The sequence below is a fragment of the Parasteatoda tepidariorum genome, chromosome 10 (genome assembly GCF_982258835.1).
Source record: "Parasteatoda tepidariorum strain Cologne lab strain chromosome 10, Ptep-v5.0, whole genome shotgun sequence".
Lineage (NCBI taxonomy): Eukaryota > Metazoa > Arthropoda > Arachnida > Araneae > Theridiidae > Parasteatoda > Parasteatoda tepidariorum.
The window spans coordinates 93441007-93467606 of NC_141764.1; the positions used below are offsets into that span (position 1 = coordinate 93441007).

Here is a 26600-nt window from a genome sequence, read left to right on the forward strand (position 1 = left end):
AAGAAAAAATAGGAGTTACGCACTAAAACGGGAGTCTTGAAAAATTTATTGTTAAGGAATTAATTAGAAATAAAACAATAATTAATGTTTTCGATTTTTTTAATTTATTACGATGAAAAAGTATTCAGTGATTGTTCAACAATAAGAATTTTTTAATTCATTTTTAGATTGATTCCTTTCAAGGTTTTCTAAGATTTAATTAAATAAACTAAAATAACTCTAATGTTTATTTAAACAGTCATGTTACAGTTCTGTTTAAGTTTTAACGTAAGTACCCGAAGAAAAAGAGTATGGTTAAAACTACCAGAATAAGGTAAAATTTACCGTGATTCTGGCTTGTGTGCACTCTGTGGAAACACCAAAAAACACGGTATTTTTACCGAAACGCTTTGGTAATGACATTCGGAGAATATGGAACGGATGAAGAATATGGTCTCATAATTTGTGATAACAATTTGGTAAATATAGAAAAAAAATTCTAATTTTATCATAATTCTTTAGAGTATAAATAATTATTAAAAATATTTATTCTGTCAAATTTACTTTTCAGTTTTATATTTTTTACTAAATGAGTGGTAACAAAAATTTTGAAAACTTGTAAAATTCCGGTAAACCGTTAACCTACTAATGGAAAAATCACCAAATGAATAGTTTAAATACCGTATATTTTAGTTTTTATTTACAGAGTTTTTTTTACTTGAAATATCAGCCAACAGTACAGTAATTTAACCTAAATTTAACTGTGTGTGCTATACATAAAACAATAGGAAAACCCTGAATAACTTTTGATCCAATCCTAAAGGTTCTAAAGCCTAACCTTAAATATGGTAATTAATAAGTGTAAACAATAATTAAGAAGTTAAAAAAAGCATTCTTTCTCTACATACTCATAAAAACAGCAGTCAAAAGTTAGGGCTCCCATAATATTAATTTTTTGCACTTTTCGCAATTTCTCCGGAGTTAATGAAACAAATAAAATGGAAAATTGCATACAATTCTAAAGTGCTGCTAGTCTTAAAAAAAATTCCATATTTTTTCTGCCTAAACTCTTGGCAACCAATTTCTCTATACCTCCATGTTTTGAAGGTTTAGACACAATTCACTTTCGGAGAAAAAATGCATGTTTATTCATAGAAAGTACATTTATTTCGCAGCGTAACAATTAAGACTTTCAAACGAATAAGATTAAGTTTTAGTAAGTGAAAATCCAGTTATTAAATCAAAAGTTATTCAAGGTATTCTTTTTTGTGCACTTTACTACTGAAGTAAGCATAACCTGGAGTCGGTTAAATTTGTGCATCTACCCGATGATTGAATTGACGAAACAATTTTTTTTTGAAAATTTTATATTTGTTAAAAATATTACTTTGACAGACGCCAGCAGAGAAAACTGACACATTGATTTACCTTGACTTAGATTGAAGTGAAATTTCAAAGCATTTTTTTTTCATAAAAAAGTTATTGCAATTTTTTTTTATTTATTGAATATGAGATGGGACTCTTCCTTACTTGTCAGAAGCATCAGAATTCAGAGCAAACATCTAATCTTGACTTTTTAGAAGTTTTAACTTTTTATTTTTTCCCCATTTTTCGCTTGTCTGCTCATAACTATATTTATTTTTGCATATGAAAAATCACTTTTCAGCATTAAATTTTATTATTGATGAAAATGTTTTGTAAAAGCTGAAATATCTGAATATCTGACTAAAATATATTATATATTTATAAATAGAAAATATTTCTTATAATAATCGAACGATGAGAGAACATTTAAAAAAGTTTATTATTTATTCTAGTGATTGTTAATTCAAATGCAAATATACTGATATTTTTAAAATTTAAATGGCAATTAGATAACTATGTATTTGAAAGGAATTCATATTAAGTTTATGTAGAATTATTAGGTTTTCTTCAATGTAATATTTTATAACTGTTTTAAATGATTGAGTTCATTTTACAAAATAGCTTTATGAGTATAATAATTAACCTATAATAATGGAAGAGACATTTCCAGATTTTGATATTGCTTTGAATTTCTCAAGAAATTCGAGGACTATTTTGTAAATTTAAAAGTATTTAGTTCATGCGATTTTTCATACTTCGCAATAAAGTTTTAAGCTTCCAGAGATTTGAGAGATTTTTGAACACCCAATGCTAGAAAATCAAGTAATAAGCCCGTGACTTGCATCGATTACTTTGGTTGTTATTTGCAATGACTGCATAATTTTTCGCTAATGTAGCTTAAATATAAATGCAGATATAAGCATTTTTATAAAAATACTAATTTTTTTCGTCTTTTTTTGCAATAACTTTAAAAATATTCAGTAAAATTTAGCAAAATGTTTAGGAGCAATTTAAAATTAATTACAAAATTATTGTTTTAAAATATGAAAAAAAATGTTAAAAAATCTACAGATGTGAGTACTTAAAGTAGTTATTTTTGTAGTGCGCATGTGCAGAAAATAAATTAAAAGTTATTTTTTCATAATTTTGTAGTGAAGTATTTGGCAACTAATGGAAAATATCTGATTTAAATATCTTAAAAATATAAAAAGTTTCACGCAATTGTTTGAGTAGTTTTTGTACTTTTTAAAAGAAAGCTCAAAATAATCGGAGTTTTTCGCAAATTCTATTATGTAGCATTGCAAATTACACACTACCCTATAATGACTGAGCAACAAGAACAAAATAAAATATGTGCAAAACTCCTTATCGTTACGAAAAGCATTATAGTATGTATGATCTATACTATTAAGTACCAACGAAACAAAATGGAACCGTGCTAAAAACTATGTCTGCCGCAAAATTAAATAAGAGAACGTTGAAATAAGCAAATCAGGAGGAATTTTCACTTACAAAGAGGGATTAAATGTTGTTACTTAAAGATTTTTTACGGCTACAAGTTTTTCAAAAGTTTTTAAACATTTGTGTAAAAGTATACTCGAAGTCTTCAGTTTTCATACTAGATCATTTCCCTTTCAGAAATTTCGCAGTTTTACTCTAATCACCTTAAATAATACCTTAAAAATATTATTGACTACTTATATTATTCATATTAAGTTCATTAAAATAACGCATATTTTAGAGTAAAAAAATACTAAATAACAGTATTATATAAAAATTTAATAAAGTATTATATAATAAAGTATTATATAAAAATTTATTTTGTTAATATTTAATATTTACTATTCATAAACGATTAAAATATGATTTATTTTATCTTTCCACAAAAGTGATTCTGAGAATTTCAATTTTCTGTTTAATTATGGAATGATTTAAAATAGGTTGACAAATTCATGTAACTAATTTCGATAAAGTAAATAAATTATAATATGATTAAGATAAATAAAGCGAAATTGTACAACATAGATGGATTATCATTCATAATTTTATCAAAGTTTTCAAAATTTCAAATTTTTTTAATTAAAAATAAGAAAGAACATGTTTCTTTTTGTTCTAACTGTTTTAACATAAATCGTACTTCTAACTTTTAATGTTTTTTTTTTAAACGAAAATAGTCAATAAAATGAGATCAAATATAATTTTAAACATCGGTATAATAAAAAAAACATGTGATAAATTCTTTCTAGTTTGATATACTTTAAAATATTAATTTAACAAATGATTAGGAAAGAAATGAGTGTCAATACTAAGTATTTTACTCTTAAAAGTTGCAGAAACGAAGATCAGCCCTCCTGTTAAGCCATTTTGGTTCGTGCGTGATACTTTTGGTGTTTTAATTGTTCAGATTAGTTCATTGTATTTAGCAAATATAAGAAGGTAATATGCATTGTACACAAATATTTATATATTTAATCGTAATAACTACTCTAAGACATTAATTCAATGTGAAATAAGTAAATAAAGGAATGTATCAGTATTTTGCATTTTAGTCAAAATTTTTAAAAAAATAGTACGTCTGATAAGACTTCTAGGCTCGTACAGTCTTTATACGATTTTTCAGTTTTACTTAAACATTCAACATAATTAATTGTTTTAAACTGGTTAATGAAGATCATATATAGTGCATTTAATCTGGATAATTACTCTAAATAATTAATTTAATGTATGGTTAGAAAATAGATAAAGACAAGTATTTTTAATTTCACTCTTAAAAGCAAAACATAAACAGATATTAGAATTCTGTACGAGTCTCCTTGGCTCAAGCAGAAATTTATACTATGTATTTTTTGATTTTTTAATTATCTATAAGATTAATTCAATGTATTTTAGAAAATTTTAGAAAATAATATGCATGATAAACAAATATTTACATGTGTTATTGTGGTAGTAACTCTAAGACATTAATTCTATGTAAAATAAGTAAATAAATGAATGTCAGCATTTTGCATTTTAGTCCGAATTGCTACGAAAATAGTTGTCAGTATCTCTGATAAGACTTCAATACGAATTTTCAGTTTTACTTACATATTCATCTCAATTAATTGTTTTAAGCAGATAAAGTAAGATAGTATACAGTACAATTAATCTTGATAATTACACTAACTTAATAATTAAATGCATGTTTAGAAAACGTTTGAAACGAAACAATTATTTTTAATTTCAATCTTAAATGCAAACAAAAACGGATATTACAATTGCGTACAAGCCTCCTTGGCTAGAGCTGGAATTTACGCTATTGTTTGGTTTTTTAAGTGTTTAGCAGATTAATTTAATACAGTTAGCAAATAATTTGCTTGGTACACAAATATTTACATGTGTTATTATGGTAGCTACTCTAAGACATTAAATTCAATATGAGATAAGTAAATAAATGAATGTGAGTATTTTGAATTTAAGGCACAATGGCTGCGCGATTGATGACAGTATCTCTGAAAAACCTTATTTCCTCGCACAAATTTAATGCTGATTTTTGATGGTATTTACATATTCATCATAATTAATTGTGCTAAGCACATAAATTAAGATAATATACAGTTGACAGATATTTAATCTGGATAACTACTCCAAATTACAAATTTAGTATATGGTAAGGAATAAATAAACACCATTATTTTCAATTTCACTCTCAAACGTAAGCAAAAACGGATATCAGTATTCCTGATAAACCTTTTTGGTTGGTACAGATTTTCTACAAATTTTTGGATGCTTTTCTCTTTCATCAAAATAATTAATTGTGTTAAGTAGACATATGAAGATAATATGCACAATACACTAATAATTAATCTTGATAACTAGGAAATTTATTTGAATTTCACACTCTTTTAATTTTACTCCAGTGAATTACATGAGAATTCTACTTTTCGGATTAAATCCATCTGCTAGCTGCATTTTCACTGCTAAAGGATTTTGAACACCGTAATCAAAATTCAAACTATCATCAAAAGTTTTAAAATAACCATAACCAGCTGGAACAGGAGGATCTATGAAATCCGGAGAATAAAGTTTATTCCATTTTGCACTAACACTCCAGTCTTTAGAATCCAGAGAAGTAGCAATCAAAGATGAAAATTTTGCAGTAATTGCTGTTGCTAGCTGGTCAGCAGTCATAGCCGTGAAGGGAGTGCTCAGTACTCCGGCAGCTGCCAATGCCTCTGATGTACCCACAGATATGGCGGATATACTTGATGGCAAGTTGCCGTCAGGAAATTTAGCCAACAATTTATCATATGAATCAACAAATACGGAAGCTACTTGGAATCCAAATTGGGCAGCCATTCCTTGCCCTATTAAGTTAGCCACTTTACGAGTGCCAACAAGTGTCATGGCTGTATGCATAGCAGTCGATCCAAAAAGTTTATCAGCTAATAAATCAGGAAGAACATTCAAAACGGAGAGTTGCTTAGGTGTCGAAGAATTTCCTTTCTCGCCTTTTCCACCTTTACCTCCTACTCCTAAACCAACATTAGCACCTAAACCAAGACCAACGTTTGCATCAAGTCCCAATCCAGCATTTATGTTTGCCCCAATATCAGCTCCCAAACCAAGAGCTGCATTCACACCTACATCTGCAGCTGCACCAATATTAGCATTTACATCAGCTGCTACACCTAAGGCAGCATCAATATCTAATAAACCTCTTTTTCTTCTCCTTCCCCAATATCCAGATCCTACGCCTAGAGCTGCATCAACATTTGCATTAACATCGGCATATGCATCTAATCCTAAGCCAACACCCACATCTGCTTTTGCAGCAATATCTGCCGCGACATCTAGACCAACATCAGCATTAAGCCCTAATCCAACATCAGCATTAACTCCTAATCCTACATCAGCATTAACTCCTAATCCTACATCAGCATTAACTCCCAAACCGGCATCTACATTTAACCCAATACCTTTTTTCTTAGAATTTTCTGCTGACGGAGCAGCCGTCAATGGTGTCATCCATGATAATCCCAAATATGATGGTGAATAGGCTCGATACGGAGATTTCGATTTGGACATATATTGTATGGCCTTAATAATAGCATTAGACGCTATTGCGGCTTGTATATTTGTATTTCCAGATATAAAGTATCCTAGTGAATACAATGCCTTAGCGGTTGCAACTGAAATAAGTTTAGCATAAGTTTTGTAACTTAATTTTGTGCCTAAGGATAAGAAAGCATTTGCGTATGTGTCCACAAAGAATGCCGTGTTTGGCGATCCAAACGCTTCAGCCATAACGTTGCCTAATGTGCTGGCAAAGGTTTTCCAATTTGGTGTTGATAATCCCAATAAGAATGTTTCAGAAAACTTGCTGGAGGAAATTAAATTGCCATATAAGACTTTCTTAAATTTGTCACTAAAACCAGATGCTTTTGCAGCTTTGAGTATTGGTGGATATTTTCGGGACACTGCATCAGGTCCTACGTATGGTAACATTTCTAATCCACTCAAAACAGAGAAATATGAGTTGTACGGATTATTGTTGATACCTAGACCTACTCCGGGTACTGAAGAAGTGCTCAAGTAATTCAAAATACCTCCGGTAATTGCTTTGGTTGCCATAGTTATTTGAATTGAAATTGCAGATGGTGAGAGAATTCCCAAAGTAGTTAAAATATTGGTTAAACTGAGTGAAATGCCTTGTGCACAAATATCAGGAGATATCATTTCACTTTTTATTAAGGCTTTAATGTCTCTTTCTAAACCTAGCAGATAAGTACGCGGTACGTTGAAAGCTTTCGATAAAAATTGAGCAATAGCGGATACCAAACCTGGAACAGCTGCACTTGGAATTGACTCCGAAAATACGTGTCTGAAGTATTTATCTTTAACTAAATCTACGTAAATTTTTTGTTTAAAAACTTCCTTTGCTTCTTTCATGCCTTTGGATTCTTTTCCTTTAGCTCCAGCTCCTAAGCTAACACCAAGTCCAACATCTGCTCCAATACCCAATCCTACATCAGCTCCAATACCTAAACCAACATCAGCTCCAATACCCAATCCTACATCTGCTTTCACATCAGCATTGACTCCCAACCCTACATCTGCCTTTACATCAGCTCCAACCCCTACATCAGCATTTAAGCCAGCTCCAAGCCCTAATCCTAGTCCTAGCCCCGTGTTCAAACCGGCGCCAAGACCTAAACCAGCGTTTAATCCAAGCCCTAACCCTAACCCAGCGTTAACATTTGCGCCAAGACCTAAACCAGCGTTCAATCCAAGCCCTAAACCTGCATTAACATTTGCGCCGAGACCTAATCCAACATCTGCATTTAAACCAGCTCCGACTCCTAAACCTGCTCCTAACCCAAGGCCTAAATTTAATCCAGCTCCTAATCCAAGACCCCCTTTTCCACCACCTCCTAATCCAGCCTTTGCATTTAATCCAGCTCCAATTCCTATATCAGAGTCATACGTATCACTGAAGTCATCTGAATTTCCATCGAATCCCATAGACAGAGGCCTCATAGAAGATATTGGAATGGAAGATATGATGATATCAGCCACTTCACTTGCAACCTGATAGTTATTGTATCCATTTAAAACTTTATTTCGAGCCAGAAGGTAACCAATCGCACCACTTATAGCATGAGCGTAGGCTTCAGGTCCAGCACCAGGGTAATTGTAACCCAGAGAATTAAACAGGAGGGAACTTCCAAGTTGATCTGGTATTAGGAACTCTCTTGCTAGATTTTGCGCAATCACATTTCCAAAACTTGCTGCCACATCAGGAGAAACTGCTCCACTGAATATAAGTCGGAAGGCATTGTTTGATAAGAGATGCATATAAAGGTTATCAGCAAAACTTGCCGATAACACATTTGGTGCTCCAACACCAAAGTCTGTGAAGTAACCATGTACTCCAAAATGATGGCTATAAGGTAATCCCAAGATGAAACTTATAAAAACAACTCTCCAAAAAGCCGACATTTCTGTTTTTCCGACTTTTCAAAACTAAAGTTACGAGAAGTATGATTACAATTACTTTATATGACGACATTAATAGCAATTAGCGTGTTGCAGCTGTCACACGCACTTTTATATGTGCATATTAATGACTCGAGACGAGACAATTTTTTACAGCCACGTACCTTGATATTATTGACACTGAAGGCTTTTAGCATGCCACCAAAACGTGTTGTGTGTCATTAGCTGTTTTTAATAGTTTCTATTTGAGCTTTAATTTAGTATTTAGTATATAAGAATGACGAAAAAACGTTCATAAACTTTTATTATCAGTGTTGAAATGTTTATATTAGAGAATGATGAGTTGGTTTGTTATGTAAGAATTGGTAGTGCGAAAATTCACATATTTGTTTAATGACTTTGGCATAAACGCATTTCTTATCATTCAGAATTAGATATTATTAATTTATAAATCACAAAAGCAATACAAAGTAATGAAAGGAAAAAAAAACTAGTTTGCCTTGCCTTTTTTCAGAAAAAAAAACATTAAAAAAAAACATCAGAAATTGTTTAAAATATAACTTTATTTACGAGAAATAGTAATGTTTTTTTGTCATTCACTATATTAAATATCTGTATCACAGTTTGTACAAATTATATAGTATTTTAAAAAGTCACTTGACATCTTATTTGTACACCACGAAACATTACTGGAGTTTAAAAATAAGGAAACAATGTTATTTTCAATTTTACTCTGTTTTAAAACTGAGTACATATTTAAATTTGTAAATTATTTGCTGATTTAATTCTGAGAGCCATGCAAGAACAGAACAGGACAGAAAATACCATTTTTACTTATATATAACTTAGAAAAAAGTAAATACAAAAATGCGATAAAAATTCAAAAATCAATTAATTAAATTTTATTGCATTTTTAATTATTTTCATTGCTTAAAAATGATACATTTTAATCCTTAGCATATTTTAGGATAAAATTAAGAACTCTTAAACTGTACATATTGTGGGATACTTTTACAGTGCATATCTTCACAATTTGGTTTTGAACTAAATTTCAAGAGACAAAAAGTAATAAGATATTTACTTAATTTATTTTTAATTAAGTATAATTAAGTATATTTTTAATTTGAACCAGCATTTAATTTAATTTAAACCATTTAATTTAATTAATTAAGTATATTTTTAATTAAGTATAATTTAAGTATAAGGTATCTCTTAAGATATTTACTTATATTTACCATAAAACTGCCACAAAGATTACTTGAATCAAATTTCTTACCTTCCCAATATTATTTTATCATTATAAATTCAGAGTAACGAAGATAAACCTAATTATATTATTTATATGAATAATTTGCGAAGAAATATAAATAAAATAAATATTTAAAAAAATGATACATTAAGAGATAAAATTATATCAAATATTGTTCAATATATTGGTCTCTGGGTCTCGAGTCCCAGTATGGGTCTTTGGTCTGATATATTAAGTTAGCTTTTAATTTTTGGCAAAAGAGGCAAAAGAGAGCAAAAACAGACATATATTTATATAGAATAATAGATTTATCAATAATTATCTTAGATTTTACAAATCAGAATTTGAATTTTTTTTGATAACCTATTGATTGATAAATGATAATAAATTAATCGATTAGATTTCTTATTTTTTGACTGGTATTGAATGGTTGACACATTTTTGATTTTATGAATTTGATTCAACTCCGTAGCCTTGAAATTTTGAATCCAAGCTTCTGATTTGAGCTTCTGTATCAACAATTTAGACAAAATAATATTCGTGGGAGAACTTTTCGATGTGAGTAACTCGCATTTGTGTTACGTGGAGGAAAGATTATAAAATAGCAGTAGTCCAATGCCGCTTCAAATGCCTCTAAGAAGATGAATTGTTGCCTTTTATTGTAGGTTTAGAAAAGTAGAAAACGAAACATATTCCCCTCACTGATAAATTGAAGTTAAATGTCCATCTGTAATAAATTGGGTAACATTGTAAAATAAAATAAAAAAAAAACAGCTAATTTAATGCACTGAGTATCCGTTTCACTGATTTCTTAATACGCCAATGCTCTGAATTGTCACCCTACTGATTCTAAAACACATTGATTCACGTATTGACCGATTTGTAGATTCACTATTTTATAAATTCTTTTTTTTCATTTTAATCGTTCCACAGATCGTTAGACACAGTTCCCAGTAAGTCACCAATATCAATGTTGCATCACTGGTTGCGGTCAGAAAAAATGTGGGTAACTATTTTGATCAGCTTGAGGGTGTACCGTATCAGTTCTCGTTATAATGTTCTAGACTTCGTGTGTAGGTCGTTGGGCCACCAAAGCGGGCGAGCTATTCTCGTTGCGGGGGATTAAAATTATGAGGGCATGTTCTTGGATCGTCAGCTGGGATGTTTTCCAGACCGTCGTCAATAGTCCATTGTGCGAGCCACGATGGCTCAGGGGATACAGCGTTCACTTTCCAATGAGGTAAACCGGGGTTCGATCCCGGCAATGGCTTGCCGATACGAATTTCGCATCCGGCTTGCACCGACCACAGTGCTGACGTGAAATATCCTCAGTGGTAGACGGATCATGGGTTAGAGTTCCCTTGTCATCAGGCTAAACGTTGGAGGGTCTCGTGGTCTTCCGCTGCATGTAGCGCAAATGCGGGTTAGCTCCATCAAAAAGTCCTCCACGATGGCAAATTTCTCCCAATACGCGATACAGGAGTTCCCTTGTCATCTGGATTGGGTTCAAAATTAGAAGGCTACGGAGATGAACATTAGTAGTCGTAAACCCATAAAATTGTGTCGGCTGTTCAACGACGGTAACAAAATAAAATAAAATAGTCCATTGTGCAGCTCTTTCACTTGCTACATTAAGAATCATTAATATAATAACAGTTGCTGCCAAGGAATTCAAGAATCTTTAAACTTTTTTTTTCAAGCTTTTTAAATCAGGACTTTAGTGTACATGATTATTTCAGACTATATTAGCTTTTTGAATCGATAAAAATGATTTAATGTGAAAGACGAGTAACATTTAGTTGGGTAATTAGTTTTTTTTTTGGGTGCAAGAGTCAGGAAAGGCTATATACCACGCTTAGCACTAGGTAGATAATAGAATTCATTTCAAATTAAGTTTAGATATTCAGTGTCTTTAAGATAATCAACAAAGCTTATGCGAGGATCGTCACCAACTAAGATTTTTAAGTTAAGACAATCTCAAATGAAACATCGGCATCTTTTGAGTTTTAAATTTCTACACTGTGTTAAAATGTGCTTAATGATAAATAATTTTCTGCACCTACAGCAAACAGGAGCTGGTTCATACAGTAAAAGGTTTTTCTGAGTTAAAGGTGTATGTCCATGAGTGATTTTCAATGAACTAAACAATTTTTTTGAATTTATGTTACTTAAAAATTCTAAACACATATTTAAAATTTAAAGAATATTTTTTATTTCAGAAACTTGCTTTCCCTTTCTCTTTATGAATTTTGATTCGATATCTTTTATTAAATAACAAGGCCCCAAACATTCTCCCACTTTTGGAACAAATTTACTACATAAAAAAGACAAGTTATGCACCTTGAAGATTCCATTGATTTTAACTTCTCAATGCCTAATAAAATATTCCGTTGAAGACATTAAATCTAAAGATATGAACTAGTAAAGAAAGAAAAGTCATAGATCAGTCATAATCTCTCGAAATAAAATGAATTCAAAGAAGCTGATTAGTGCTCTTTTCTAAGTATCTCTCTTTCATTAATTAAGGGAAACTTTGTCCAGAAAAGGCAGTTCGTTAATTAAAAACTGCTTTAAAACATTAGAAAATGAGGAAACGTGTTTGAAATAATCAGGTAAGTTAATTATGCAAGGTGAATTTTAACTAGTCTTTTGCATATTGACTCTGTATAATTACCTACTTCAAACACAGATTTGTCTCCTTTGTTTAATTATTTTTTTTTGTTCATTGTGTAAAGTAATGTAATAGATTACATTTATATTTAAATGACTTCTCGAAAACTATTTGCTTGTTAGAAATTGTTCACAGAAAGAGTGTTGTTAAAATAATCGTATTCCGAGAATAAATCAGCAAATATTTTAAACTTTTTTGTGCATTTTCTATTTAGTTTTTTTTAAAAAAGAAATCCTGATTTCTTCTTACTGATTGGCAGAAATTAAGATTTAATTGCATAGATTGAAAATACTGAGCTTAAGCGGGTAACAAACCAGGTAAAGTGCATTGGAACATACGTCACAAACAATCTAGAAGCTAAGAGCCACAATATCATTAAATTATTAATCCCGAGAAATTGAATAAAAAAAACTTGTTTGATGATTTAAAAACTTGCTTTGCTTCAAAATTATGAAAATGGTAATGAAAATCGACATGTTTCGAGTGTTCAAAAATAGGGAGCTATTCTCAAGAGACGCTATACAGGAACGAGGAAACGAAAATGATTTGATACAGAAATTACCATCTTCATAATTTTGAAGTAAATGAAGTTTTAAAATCATCAACCAAAATATCCCGTTAGAAATAGTATAGAATACAGGATAAGTAAATTTCAAATTAAATGCAAAATGTTGCTAATACAATTCAATATTTGAATAAAATTTGAAGCACTGATATCACGTAAAAATTAAATATTAAGAAACGAATTAAAGGCGATAAATTGTAGGGTTGTCTAAAGTACTAGTTTCCAATTTTGTTTTGGGCTATGGAACCTTAAATGATCAACATTTGTTTGGTGAAACCCCGACTTCATCAATGCTGGTTTTAAAATTAGGTTTTAGATCAGACAGTTTATTTCACAGGTCTGAAACGACATTTAATATAGTTCAGAATTTGTTTTTTTGTGAATGTATTACAGGCTGAAAAGGAATAAAACAAGCTGAATTATGGCTTGCTTAGAAGTAAAGACAAAAACGAATTGCTGTAAAAGTGCAAAAGGATCATTGGATAAAATATTTCTTCATTGTTGAATTTATTTTATTTTATTTTTAACTGAAAAGTTCAGTTGAAAATACTAATGCAATTTTTCAATAAAGGCTTATCCTTTTAATATTTAATCAATATTTCACTTTCTTTTCTTCTTTAACATTACTTAATTTCATGAAAATATTTAAAGTATTAAAAGAAATATAAATTCATCATCTATATTTAAATATATTATACCCAGATATAAAAATATATATTACATACATATTATATCGGTTTAAAAATCCTGATTAGTTAATAATTCTAACTTTCGGAACTCCCACAAAATTTCCACAGAACCGTAGGCCTCCGCGGAACACCTTTTGACAACAGGTGGTCTAAAGAACGGAAGGAATCTCTGTGCTCTATTACAGTAAAACACAATCAATAAAAGTACAAGTAGTGTAATTAACAGAGACAATCGTTTCGATACTTTGAGGAACATCCTAATCGGTATTCAAACGTGGAAACACTTCTCATAATAGCATAAAGAGCACCATAATCTGTGTTAAGACGCAAAAATACTTCTCGTAATACTGTGAGACATCCTATAATCGGTGTTGTGAAGGAAACGCACCTCTCTTAACACTGTGAGATGTATCATAACCTGTGTTGAAAAGCAAAAGCACTTTTCATAGTACCAAAATGATCGCATGTCTTTGTAAACTACATCATTTCATTTTATTTTATAACCATCGCTGAACAGCTGACCCAATTTTTCTTGGGTCAGTTCAACTACTAATGTTCAACTACGTAGTCTTGTAATTACGAACCCAATCCAGAAGACAAGGGAACTCCTGGATTGGGGGAAATTTGCCTCCGTGGAGAGCTTTTTAATGGAACTAACCAACACCTCCAAGAAGAAGGAATGCCTCAGCACAGATCAGTTTAGTAGTCCGGATCTAACGAAGTTAACTGCGCAGTAGATGAGAAATAGGAAAGATGTCATTGCGTTCGGTGTACTAAGCTGCGCAGTGGTTGAAAATACGAAATATGTCATTACGTTTGGACTACTAAAGGATATTCATGGTAACCCGTGCTGAGGCCTGCTCTTTTCTAGGAGGTGTTGAACTAACCCGCATTTGCGTTACTTGGAGAGGAAGATGACGAGATCCTTCCACGGTTAGTCTGACAGCAAGGGGACTCTAATCCATGATCCGTCTACCCCAGAATATATTTCACTTCTGCACTGTGGTCGGTGCAAGCCGGATGCAGAATTCGTATCGACCAGCCATCGCCGGGATTCGAACCCGGTTCTCCTCATTGGAAGGTGATCACTCCATCCCCCGAGCCATCGCTGCTCAAACTACTACATCATTTCTGTATTTAAGCATAGAATTGTTCTGTTTGAGTTTAACGAAATGATACATTTTTTGACACAAGAGTAAGTAGCGTTTATACTGTGACAAAAAATATTATTGATAGATGAGAAATGGCAAAAAAAAAGATACATTAAGTTGTTTTCTCCTTAAAAAAGTATAAACATATTTGTAAAGATGTAGTTTCAAATCAATTAAAAAATGTTTGTTGAATTATTTTATTTAATATAAATTAGATTATATTAAGTTCTCATTTGAGAAAAAAAAATAGACACCTGTTTCAACATGATTCACCTAGAGGTAGCTCAAAAAAAAAAAAGAAAAAAAAAAGGATCAGGTGGATGAATCATTAATAAAAGACTATTTATTACTTTATTGATTAAATTAGGTTTTGATAACCGAATTCAATAGTTACGATATAAAGAGCGTACCTTGTGAGAGATATCAATGGAAAATTTTTGCCCTGACGCAATCATTCAGAGAAAAAGATTAGAAAATTGATTTATTAATTCATAGATAATCTTACTTTTTACTTCGAATAATAATTTTACATATTTTTATGAATCGCAAAATTATTTTTATTTTCCTCTAATGCAAATGTGAACTTTTAATTTTTTTCTTTGTAATGAAACTTTATTTTCTCAAGTATAAATGATCAATAAATTTCATTTGAACAAAAATTGCTTAAGAATATAAATTGGAGCAAATAAAAGTTCAAATTCCTATTAAAGCTATTCACTTTATACTAAATGTCGCAAAGACTTTTTGTCAAATTCCCAATTTAACTAATACATTTAATACTTATAATTAAGAGATGCTTTTATCAAAAATGCATGCTTTAATTTTCATTAGTTTTTACATAAAGACAATATGAACCACAAAAATTGAAATTAATGAACAAGTTGAATAACATTAAAAATATTCCTATAATTCTTTGCCTTTACTTTGAATGTTGAAATCGTTAGTAAATTTTTATATTATTGAGCTAAATTGAATTAATTCCTTTAAAGTCTATAATTTTTTAAGGATAAACAAGTCGGTAGTTTATAAAAGATATGGATAGTAAAATGAAATTTAATGGTGAAATGAAAACAGAAAATACAAGCACATTTGATGTATGAAAAGGCAGCTAATTAATCCAGGCAATTGTTGATTTAAGTTGAACATAATAGGGCTTATTATAGTATTCAATTAGAGCGGAACTTTTTAATGCAACTTGTTTAGCTAATTAAACTCTTTATTCGTGAATACAGAGAGATGAATGTAAATTTTTCTAAAAATAAACAAATACTTATAATCTTAAAAAGGTTCAGTTAGGTGCAAACAAGATAGTTAAATATTTACTTTTAATGAACCTTTTTTTTTTTTTTTTTTGAATTACCTCTCTTACATCTTAAATCAGATAATTTTTGAAGATTTGAAAAAAAATCATAATTTTTCATTTAGAAAATATTTTGCAGTTGAGTTGCCGTTGATCTAAAAGAAATATAAAATTACGAGTCAGATAAACAAAGTGTTTCAATATTCTCTTAAATAGTAATTTTAATCAAAATATAAAGATTTTTAATTATAAATAGTCGTTTTTAATAGCAGTTTTATAAAATATACAGTATTGTGTTATTCATGGAATGGCATAATGCATATATCTTTTAATTGTTTTGCCAGCCCATGCATTTTATTTTATTTTATAATCGTCGTTGAACAGCCGACCCAATTTTTTTGGGTTTACGACTACTAATGTTCAACTCCGGAGCCTTGTAAATGTGAACCCGCTTCAGAAGACAAGGGAACTCCTGTATTAAGTATGGGGAGAAGTTGGCCTTCATGGAGGAGTTTTTGACGGAACTAACCCGCCTTTGAGTTACATGGAAAGGAAAATCACGTAAACCTCCCACGGTTAGTCTCACGACAAGGGGACTCAGGATACATTAACCACCGATATTTTACGTCAGTGGCTCATACAATGTATCTAACTTTTCTGATAATCACTTGGGCAAAATATGGCTGGATCAATGTCACCTTAACAACACAAGAAAGGCAGAGCAGAGAAATAAATTACTCCCATTTCCGAAACGTGATTCGAACAATGGATCTTCTTGGTTCGAGAACAACTTCTTGATCATCATACAGCCGGCCTGCCGGATTATTTCGTCATTTTATTTTCGATCGACTAGTCTTCATCTTAGTCTCGTCATTCTAGTTTGCAATCTTCTACAATTCTACGAAGAAGGTTCGAGCTGAAGAAGCATTTTAGTCACATACTTGAGTGCTCTCTTTATCAAAAATTACGTGATTTCGAGAAGAGATGATTCTCAAAATTGACAAAATATAGCTGAAGGATTGCTAAATCATCAAAAATGAGAGTATTATTTCTGGGAGGGTACACACTCCTCAGTCAGTTCAATGGTGGTTTCTCTTGGCCAAGTTTTTAATGACGACATTGCCTAAATGTGGTTGAATTTTATTGATACAGCGCTCAATTTCCTCCTTCAAGGTATGGGCGACTGTGGTTTTATGAATTACGCCTTAAAGGGGAAAAACCCGAAAATGTTTGACGGTGTTAGTCACATGATTCGGGGAGTCCATTTTGATCATCAAAATGGAAATTAAGGGCTAATGGAATAACTCAACATTGCTGAACGATAAAAATGTCTCACTAGTTGTCCCAGTTTTTCCTCCGTAGTGATTTTTTATTGTACAAATCGTGCAAATTTCATGTTCTTTATGTAATTTGGGATACATTTTATGATTTTTTTACCATTGACTAAATTAATATGATGATTATATTTTATGAACATGTTATATGACTATACGAATGAGTATATTGACTAAATATGGCTAAATGTCATTATCACAACGGTCAATTTCCTCTTTCAAGGCATGGGTGACTATAGTTTTATAAAATAAACCTTAAGATTAAGAAAAAAAAAGTTTTAATCACATTATCACGCCATTAATCACATTATTCGAGCAGTTAATTATGATCATGAAAATGAAAAATATAGGGCTAATGGAATAACCCAATATTGCTGAACAATAAAAAAGACTCGCTAGTTGTCCCAGCTTTCTTGCCGTTTCGATTTTCTATTGCACAAATCATGCAAAATTAATGTTCTTCATGTAATTTGGAATACGTTTTACGATTTTTTTCCTTTTTTTTTTTTTTTTTTTTTTTTTGATTCCAAAAATATATAGTGTGGAAATTGTTTTTTTTTTTTTTTTTTTTTTTTTTTTTTTTAGCATTCTTCAAAATAAAGTTTAGAGAAATTTTCATCTCTCTATATCCTAAAACTTAACTCTTTCTTTTTATAGGGGAATAATAGATTCCCAAAATATTTAATTGTTTGAATGCGTTTTTGCTTTATTTCGAACAAGAAGGCCTTGGTGATTCTCAAGAGTTCTGTTTCGTTTCTCGATAACAATACTTTTACTGCCATGCGAATGCAAGACAGTTCTTTGCGCATTAAATTTTATCACACACTATGAATATTGATCATTTGCTATTTTTCGAATAAAAATTCGGGTTCTGTAGCAAAAGAATGACATCAATTTTATGGCTTCTAAGAAAGAATGAAGTTAAAAAGCCTGTGTCTTTCTTTGAAACTATTTTACATCAAAAATGGTGGACGTTTTCACGAAGCCGTTGCCATAAAAATTTATGCTTCGAAACGAATATCATGCATTTATTTCCATGCATTAAAAGATGAAAAAAAAGTGAAAGAAATTGATCTGTTTTATGACGCCTCGCATGAAAAGTTCAAAATATAATGGTTGAGAAATTTAACTAATTATTTCAAATATCAAATATTTTGTAAAAAGGTTACATGAAAGTTTCATTTTTACAAACGATTTATATTAATTTGGAATAAAGCTATATATAACATTATGCAGTTTGAAGTCTAGGTAATTTAGTTAAAGCTTCATAGGTCTATTAAAATATTTTAATATATCAATTATATTCTTTTAATTTCCTAAACTAACTTTTCAGAATCTTTTTTTTCGAAATTTTATTACTAAAAAGTCCAATTTTTTTAATGTTTGTTTCGAAAATTACACTACTCTCTTATTTTTTATTATTTAAGACAAATGTTTTAGAGCGTACTTAAATTTCAAGTATTGCTTGCCATTCCCCCCCCCCCCCTCTTTTTTAAACAAAAACTGCTAGTCGTCGCAGATAAAAATAATTTTTCCTATCAAGAAATATGTTACGAAATAATCGATTGTTTATTTTTGAAAATAGTTGAGAAAGAAACAACAAAATATACTTAATCGATTTTTTATTTTTGAAAATAGTTGAGAAAGAAACAACAAAATATACATATGTTTTAATTTACTCATCACTGTTAGAAATTTTGAAATAATAAAAAAAATGTTTAAATAACAAAGCATTTAAATAATCATAAAAAATGATAGTCGAATTTTTAACTGTGAGAAAAAAAGTTTATTGACTCTTCACCTATTATGTTTAAGCAACTAGATTTTAACCGAGCAATTAGGCACACAGACAAAGATAATCAAGATCACGTTCTTTGCAAGCTTGAAGCTAAACCATGTAATAAGGATTACGAATAAATATTTTTTTTCCTCCATCATCAGATATGCCTTACACAATTGCGTATGCATAATAATCTCATAGCAGCATGTCTGTGGCGTACACCTTATTACACTACTTAGTTCTTGTAGTTGGATACATTCTTTAGCCGAGTAGGCTAATATGTAAATCTCATGACTTGCTGAAAGGCGGTTCGAATCCTAGCGTTAACACCACACTATTTCCTCCATACCTCCAACATATAAGGATATTCTTTCTTGCACTCCTCAATTGGTGACCCTGAATTATCGGAATACAATACTCCTATTCACACATAGATGGCAGCACCACGGAGTTGGTGAACACAAAATATCTGGTATTCCCACCTCACCCATTAGATGGTACCACTACGTCATCCTGATTTGAAGTTGGATTCAAACTTTGAGACATATTTTAATCTAGACCATCATAACAGGGTGTCTATTATACTTAACATTATGCATAAAATAAACACTAACTAATTATTAAAATTCACTCGCTAAAATTAACGAGATTTTGCAATTTCACTAAGGTTTACTTCCTTTTTGGTTATATGTAACTGTTTGTTTAAAGAATTTCTGCCCGTTAAATGTTTTTTTATTCATGCTATTGATTCTATAAATACTATGAAATATGCAATAAGTTAGATTGGATTTAAAGTATTAATTACAAGATTTTGAAAACAGTTTTTCCGCAATACGATCTATTATAATATACTCCGTATTGTATTGTTAAAAATCTTAAATAAGCGTTGAATAACATTTATAAAAATATGATATGTACTGTATATTTGATAAAACTGTTATATAAAGACAGTAAAAGTGAACAAAATAGTTTCTTTCAAAAATTCATTTTCATATATTGGTTGTGTGCGTATATGTAATTGAAACTAATAACGAGTTATTAATTTCGAGCAAGTTTCCGATGTATATTAGCTAAGTATAAAATGATTTATGTACTATTATTACAGAAATGTTAAGCATCTAATGTAATTTTTTGATCTTAAAAACAGAATAGTAAAAAAAAATATTTTGAAAAACAAAATTTTTATGCTAATTGAAATAAAAACTTGAAAAATCATGCGATTTAAATTTCATTAGGGTAATAGACATTGGATATTTAAATCTAACAAAAAAATTAGAAAACTTAACTGAATTTTGTCAAGAGAATAAAAGATTGATTTACAAGTTGTAGAGGATACTGTCTGTCTTCAGCAGTTTTTAAATGGCATTGTGAAAAATACGAGTTTCTTAAGTGCTTATTTGTTTCTGTGATAGTTATTTTGTCAAAGAGATCCATTTAAAGAAAATTCTACACTAATAGAATTAGCTTTTTCCAAGACTTTTCTCACTATGATGTCTAATTAAATTTTAATAACATTTTAAACGTAATTGTTCATGTTTTAATTGACTTCTATTTTGTTGCGAAAGGATATTTTATATAGGAAACTGTTCTTTTATTGAGAGTTTAAACATATTTGAAAGATTTATTTTCTCTCAAACTTTTCCAGTGTTTCTTTTTCATATATCGTTTTTGCTTTCTAACAAAGTTTAACTATGAATTATAATTAGAGTATAACTACTAAAACTGATAACAATTCAAGCATAATTTAGATTGAACTAAATTTAACTTACATTTTTAGCAACTTTCACAGTTCTTAATATCAATTTACTATAATGATTACTAAAATCAAATCTACTTCCTATAGCTATCAAAAAAACATTGATTTTTTTAGTTCTTAGCAGATTTTTACTTCGTTAATGATAATACAAGAAATAAGTACATACTTTAATTTGTATTTTTTACTTTAATATAGAAATATTACACACCCATATGCTGATAATAAATATCTTGAAAAAAATCATTGCATACAAAATAAAAAGCTTGATAAATATTTAAATTTTAATAGAAAAATTGGAATATTCACAAAAGCACACTACGAAACAAAGTATGGTAAAAACTACCAAAATATAATAAAATATATCGTGTTTCTGGCTCTATGAGAACACCCATAATATTTGCTGTGGTAATTTTTATAGAAACGTTTTTATAATAATTTTCGTAAAATTAACAAAAAAATATGGTTTTTATGAACTGTGATAAAATGTGGTAAATGTTGTGAAATTTGGTAACTTTTTCAGGTTACCTTAAGGCATGGCGTCAAAACCATTTAGTCAGTTAAATTTACTCATTAGTTTTGTTTTTCTTACTAAATCTGCTGTATTACGAATTATAATTTTGAAAACCAGAATTTCCGGTTAACCGTTACCATGTAAATGGAAACTGTTTCCATGTGAATAGTTTAAATACTATATATTTTGGTTTTATTAACCAGAATGATGGTCTTTTTTAAACAGAAAAATAATTATACAGTACTGTAATTTTATCAGAATTTTTTTTCTAAAAAACACTGCATTGCGTTTTCCCATTATTTGGTTTTTTGAAATAGATTTAATATCAACTTAGCACAATATCTACGCGCTTTTGACATAATTTTTAGACGTTTAAAGAAAAACAAAACACACACACACGCTCACTATAAATATACATAAAGCACAATAAATACAAAAAGGACAAAAAGAAAGAAAAAAAAGTATATAGAAGTCATTAAATAATTTCAAAATGCAGACAAAACATTTTGCGGATGTAAAAATTACAAAATAAGGAAAAAAAAAGAGAAAAATAAAGTTATTTAAAAAATTTTCTTTAAAAAATCCGGATAAAAAGAAGATATATAACTTTGGCTATATTGATAAAATATTAGAAAGCATTCCATTTTGCGGATGTAATCGTGTGAGCTGATAAAAAATTATATCTTCTTTTTTTCCGTCGGGTTTTTATTGATTTTTTCAAAATGATTTTTTTCTTTTCTTTTTTCATTATTCTGTAATTTTTTTCCATGTTTTCTCTACATTTTAAAATTATATATATATCTATACAATTTTTATTTTTTTTATTTTATTTCATCGACCGATCTGCTATTGTTTATTTTCGAAAATTAAAAAGATAAAGATATCGAATTGAAAGCAATTATTTTTGAAAATACAATATTTACTAAAACGCTTAGATGACGGATAAATTTCACAATATTTCGGATATCACAATAATCATTATTTTGCTTTTTTAAACAGTCAAAAAGAAAGAGATCCGTTATCTTTTATACGCTAAATATTGTATTATCGTTTGAATATACTATCTATCTTAATAACTGCAAACGATAATCTACTATTTGCTCAATAAATGCACTTAAAAGTAATATTTGGTTTAGGGTTAGTTATTGCGAAGTTAAAAGTAATTTTGATAATATTTGGGGAATAAATTTGTTAATTCTCATCGTTGCAAGCAAGTTTTCGGAAATCACTAGAGCGATTAGGACAAAATCACCCGTCTTTCCTGGCAGAAAAGGTATTTGACAAAGTAAATATGGAGTTAATTAAAATGTTTGTAGCCATGCTTAACAAAGCCATAAAAGTTACTTATGCAGAAAAGCAAATTAGTAACGCTGCAGCAATTTTACTTCTGTCCTTTGACAAAACCGATACGCTTTAATCAATTTCAAAGCAGGTCTTCAGTAATATAAACTAATATCAGATTATTGCATACAAAAGAATATTTTTGTAAAAAAATAATATGTGTGTTCCATTTATTTACTGTTCTAGTTTTTAAAAAAAATTATGAAGATGATTATGGTTTTCTTAAACTTGTAAAAATATGCAAATCAATATGTAAAAAAATATATAAAAATTCCGTTGCAAAAATGTGAATTTTGTTTGTTTCGTTTAGTTGTTTATTTTCCTAAACTTGTAAAAACATGTAAATCAATATGTCAAAAAATATGTAAAAATTCCATTGTAAAAATGTGTATTTTGTCTGTTCCGTTTATTTACCGTGGTGGTTGCAAAAGAAATGTGATGATGATCATGGTTTTCTCAAACTTGTATTTTATATCAGCTCTTTTAAATTAAATAAAGAACTCTATTGCCTCATATTGTATATTATTTTCATAGATGTGAAATAGGTTAAATAAATGTTAAATCATGAAATAGGTTAAATAAATGTTAAATTATGAAATAGGTTAAATAAATATAAAATAAGATTTATAAGATAAACGAGTTATAAGTGTAAAGAACTAATGTGTTTCCCAAAGTGAACAGTATTTACATTCTATTTAAATAAGCAATTGAAGTTAGAGTATTTTTTTTATAATTTAGTTTGAAAGATTTTGGATTTAGTACTGAATAAGAAGAATGATGACATTGCATCTCATTGATAATGATATATCACTACTAAAATAAAGAGAAAACCTCCCCTCATTTCACAGTAATGTAATAATAAAGCTGACTACATTAATATTAAAGTTGACATTGTGAAACTAGACTGTAACCATTTTTAAATGAGAATACACAGGAAATCATTTATGAGGAGTCTCATGTGAAATTATCAGGGTTTGCAAAAACCAGGGTTTTTAAGAAAAACCCAGCTCAATTGGGCTTTTAGGGTCTTTTCATGAAAAAAACCAATTTTGCTCGGTTATAATTTTAGTATATTTTTTATGAAAAGACCCGATTCCGCCTGAAGATCGGGGAGTTTTTTCAAGTATATTTTACACGCATGCTAAATGTAAACAAAAAATATCTTACACAATCAAAAAAATACTACTTGATATTTAACCAAAACAATTATTGAAAGAAATGGTTAAGTGAATTCAGTCATTTTTATGCCTTATTAATGTATCATGAATTGCATAATGACGATATTATTTAAATGATTCTTAGTAAAATGTGAAGCATAACGAATTATATGATTAGTTTCAGATTATAATAAAGCCATAATTTGCTTTAAGTTAATAATTGGAATTTCTAGAAACATTGTACAAATTCATTAAATGAGGTGCAGATATCTTTTTGTTGCGCATGGTATACTCATTTGTATTTTTCAATGTATGAATTTTTTTACGCCTTATAGTGTGCAAAAAATTATCAACCTTCTTCTTATACAATAGAATAATTATTATATTTAATAATTTATATCAATATGATTATGAAATAAATATATTTGAAAGCAAAATGCAGATTTTGCTTTTAAAATGAATAAAAAAAGAAGAAAATTAAAACTGAGTTTTTTTAGTATTCAAAGGAAGATTTAAGATTTTAAGAACATGCAGAAATGCTCACTAAATTTAATTATTAATTACGAATGTATTATTTAACTAATAATTATATGTTCACCATATAATTTAATCTTTTCATTTCAATTTTACAAAAAATTATCTAATAAAATATTAGCAAGCAAAAATAAGATTCATAAAAATAAATAAAATACATTTTTAGAAATCGTTAAAATGTAAAACTTAAATTTAATCTCATGAGTCATTGCAAATTCATGAAACTGAAAATATCAGAAAGTTTGTCTTTTTTTCTTATTATTGAAATATTTAAACGAAGTATGAAACTATTCAGTTTTTATGTGGTTTCACAGTTTAAACTGAACTATAAGATCAGAAAATATTCTTTCTAGTTCAGCTATCACAGAAGAAGCAGTGAGTAATTGTGTATTTAGAGGAGATGTTTTGGCTTTCACTGGATATTCTAAATTATGATTTTTTGCCAAGTTCTAGGCACTATATTCTAAACTTTGTTATTGAATATAGATTTTGTTTTGCAAATGGTGCAGGAGATAAAAACATGCACTGCATAGAGATCTTAATATAAAATGGGGCCATTTTGGCTTAATTTTTTAACATACTCAATACAGATTTTTTTTATTTGAAAAATTTATTTCTGCATTTTTATGGAAAAAGTCTTTTTTATTTAGTAACATTGGATATATGTAACATCTATCCATTGATGTATTTAAACAAACGCTGAAAGGTTTACAATTCAAATAAATTATGCAATAAGTATTATGTGTATGCATGTTACATATTCATGCATATTGCATATTACACATAATTTGTTTTATAAATAAGTAATATATTATAATTTAGTAATATGTGTTTTTTAATCATGTATTTTATTTTTTCGTGCATTTAGTTCATTTGTTCATCATAATCAATCAGATTACAGAAATATGATTTACTTCATCGAATGTTGTATAAGAAATTACAAAGCTAAATATATAAAAAAATAAATTGATAGCTTCAGAGAGCAATTTTGTTTCATAATTGCAAAGAAAATTGATTGGGAATAAATGTGAAAAAACCCAAATTGGTGGGTATGAAGATGAGTTTTTTGAAGTCCAGTGCGAAAAACCTACCTTCGCGAATTTTGGATATCACAGAAAATTAAAACTGGGAAGTTTCTGTAAGAATACAGAAAAATATTCACGGAACAACCAGTAATTTTACGGAAATAAAAAAAATAAATGTCGATTTCTAGACATTAAGCCTTTTACCGATTTAAGAAACACCAACACTTATTCAAGAAAAAAAAATTACGAAGGAAGTCAAGTTGACGATTTATAAAACAGTAATCAAACCAATCGTTACGCACTGCAGTATTTCTTGAACTCAAAGAAATGAAGACAAATCTAAAATACTAATCTTTAAATGGAAAATTTTGAGAAAAATTTCGCACCAATTAATGTAAGTAATACACAATTGAGAATAAGAAACAATAGTAAATTTTGCCATTTAATCAGACGAAAAAATATAATTCGATTTATTAAATCCAGACGCTTGGCATAGCTGGGAAAAAATTAAATGGAACTAGAAATCTCAGAAAACTTTTAGATTTGAAACTTTTAAGCTTTAGACCAACAGAAAGACCCAGAAAAAGAGGGTAAAATGATACCAAAGTTCAACCAACTTGAAAGTGTCAAAAATAGGAAAATCTGGATTGATATTGTTTGGCAGGCCAAGGTTCACAGTGGGTTGTAGTGCTGTATAAGCAAGTTTAATGGCTTTGAAACTGTATTGGATATTACCTTAGAATCGAATTCTTACTGCAAATACATGATTAAAGAAAGCGCCTAGCTGTTCTCTGCACGGGAATTGAACCCCGGTCGAAGCAGTTCTGTTTATGAAATGAATATTTCTCAGTTCAGTTATGGAAACATTCAACGAATTTATTTCGAACCATAACTAACCTAAACTTTTTTTCTAACCATTTACTCTGTACTATTCGACCGATCTATATTGGTTTATTTACAAACTTTGTACCAATTTTGAAAAAAAAATTGAAACACAACATACTTAAAATTTGATACAGATAATATTGAAGTGCTATTCTATTCTATGGTGTTACTCTTCAGATAACTTGGAAATTTTGATCTTGCAGAACCTTTCATGTTTTTCGACAATTTTTTTTCCTACTCCAGTTTTTATCTCGACCAAAATGTTCCTTTAACGGTTTTTTGCAACTAACGACGTGTTGTTGTTGTTTTCGTATGCCTGTCAGGTAAAAGGTT

At 29.4% G+C, this 26600-nt stretch overlaps 2 protein-coding genes across 2 annotated transcripts in view; both read right to left on the reverse strand.

Moving 5' to 3' along the window:
- The window catches only part of LOC107443557 (uncharacterized), a 78944-nt gene that overhangs the window by 19302 nt on the left and 33042 nt on the right, over nt 1-26600 (reverse strand). The gene's annotated exons all lie outside the window — the stretch shown is intronic.
- On the reverse strand, nt 5183-8403 carry LOC139426233 (uncharacterized). Its single transcript, XM_071184275.2, has one exon. It carries the CDS (start codon nt 8320-8322, stop codon nt 5245-5247), a length of 3078 nt encoding a protein of 1025 aa, XP_071040376.2. The 5' UTR covers nt 8323-8403; the 3' UTR covers nt 5183-5244.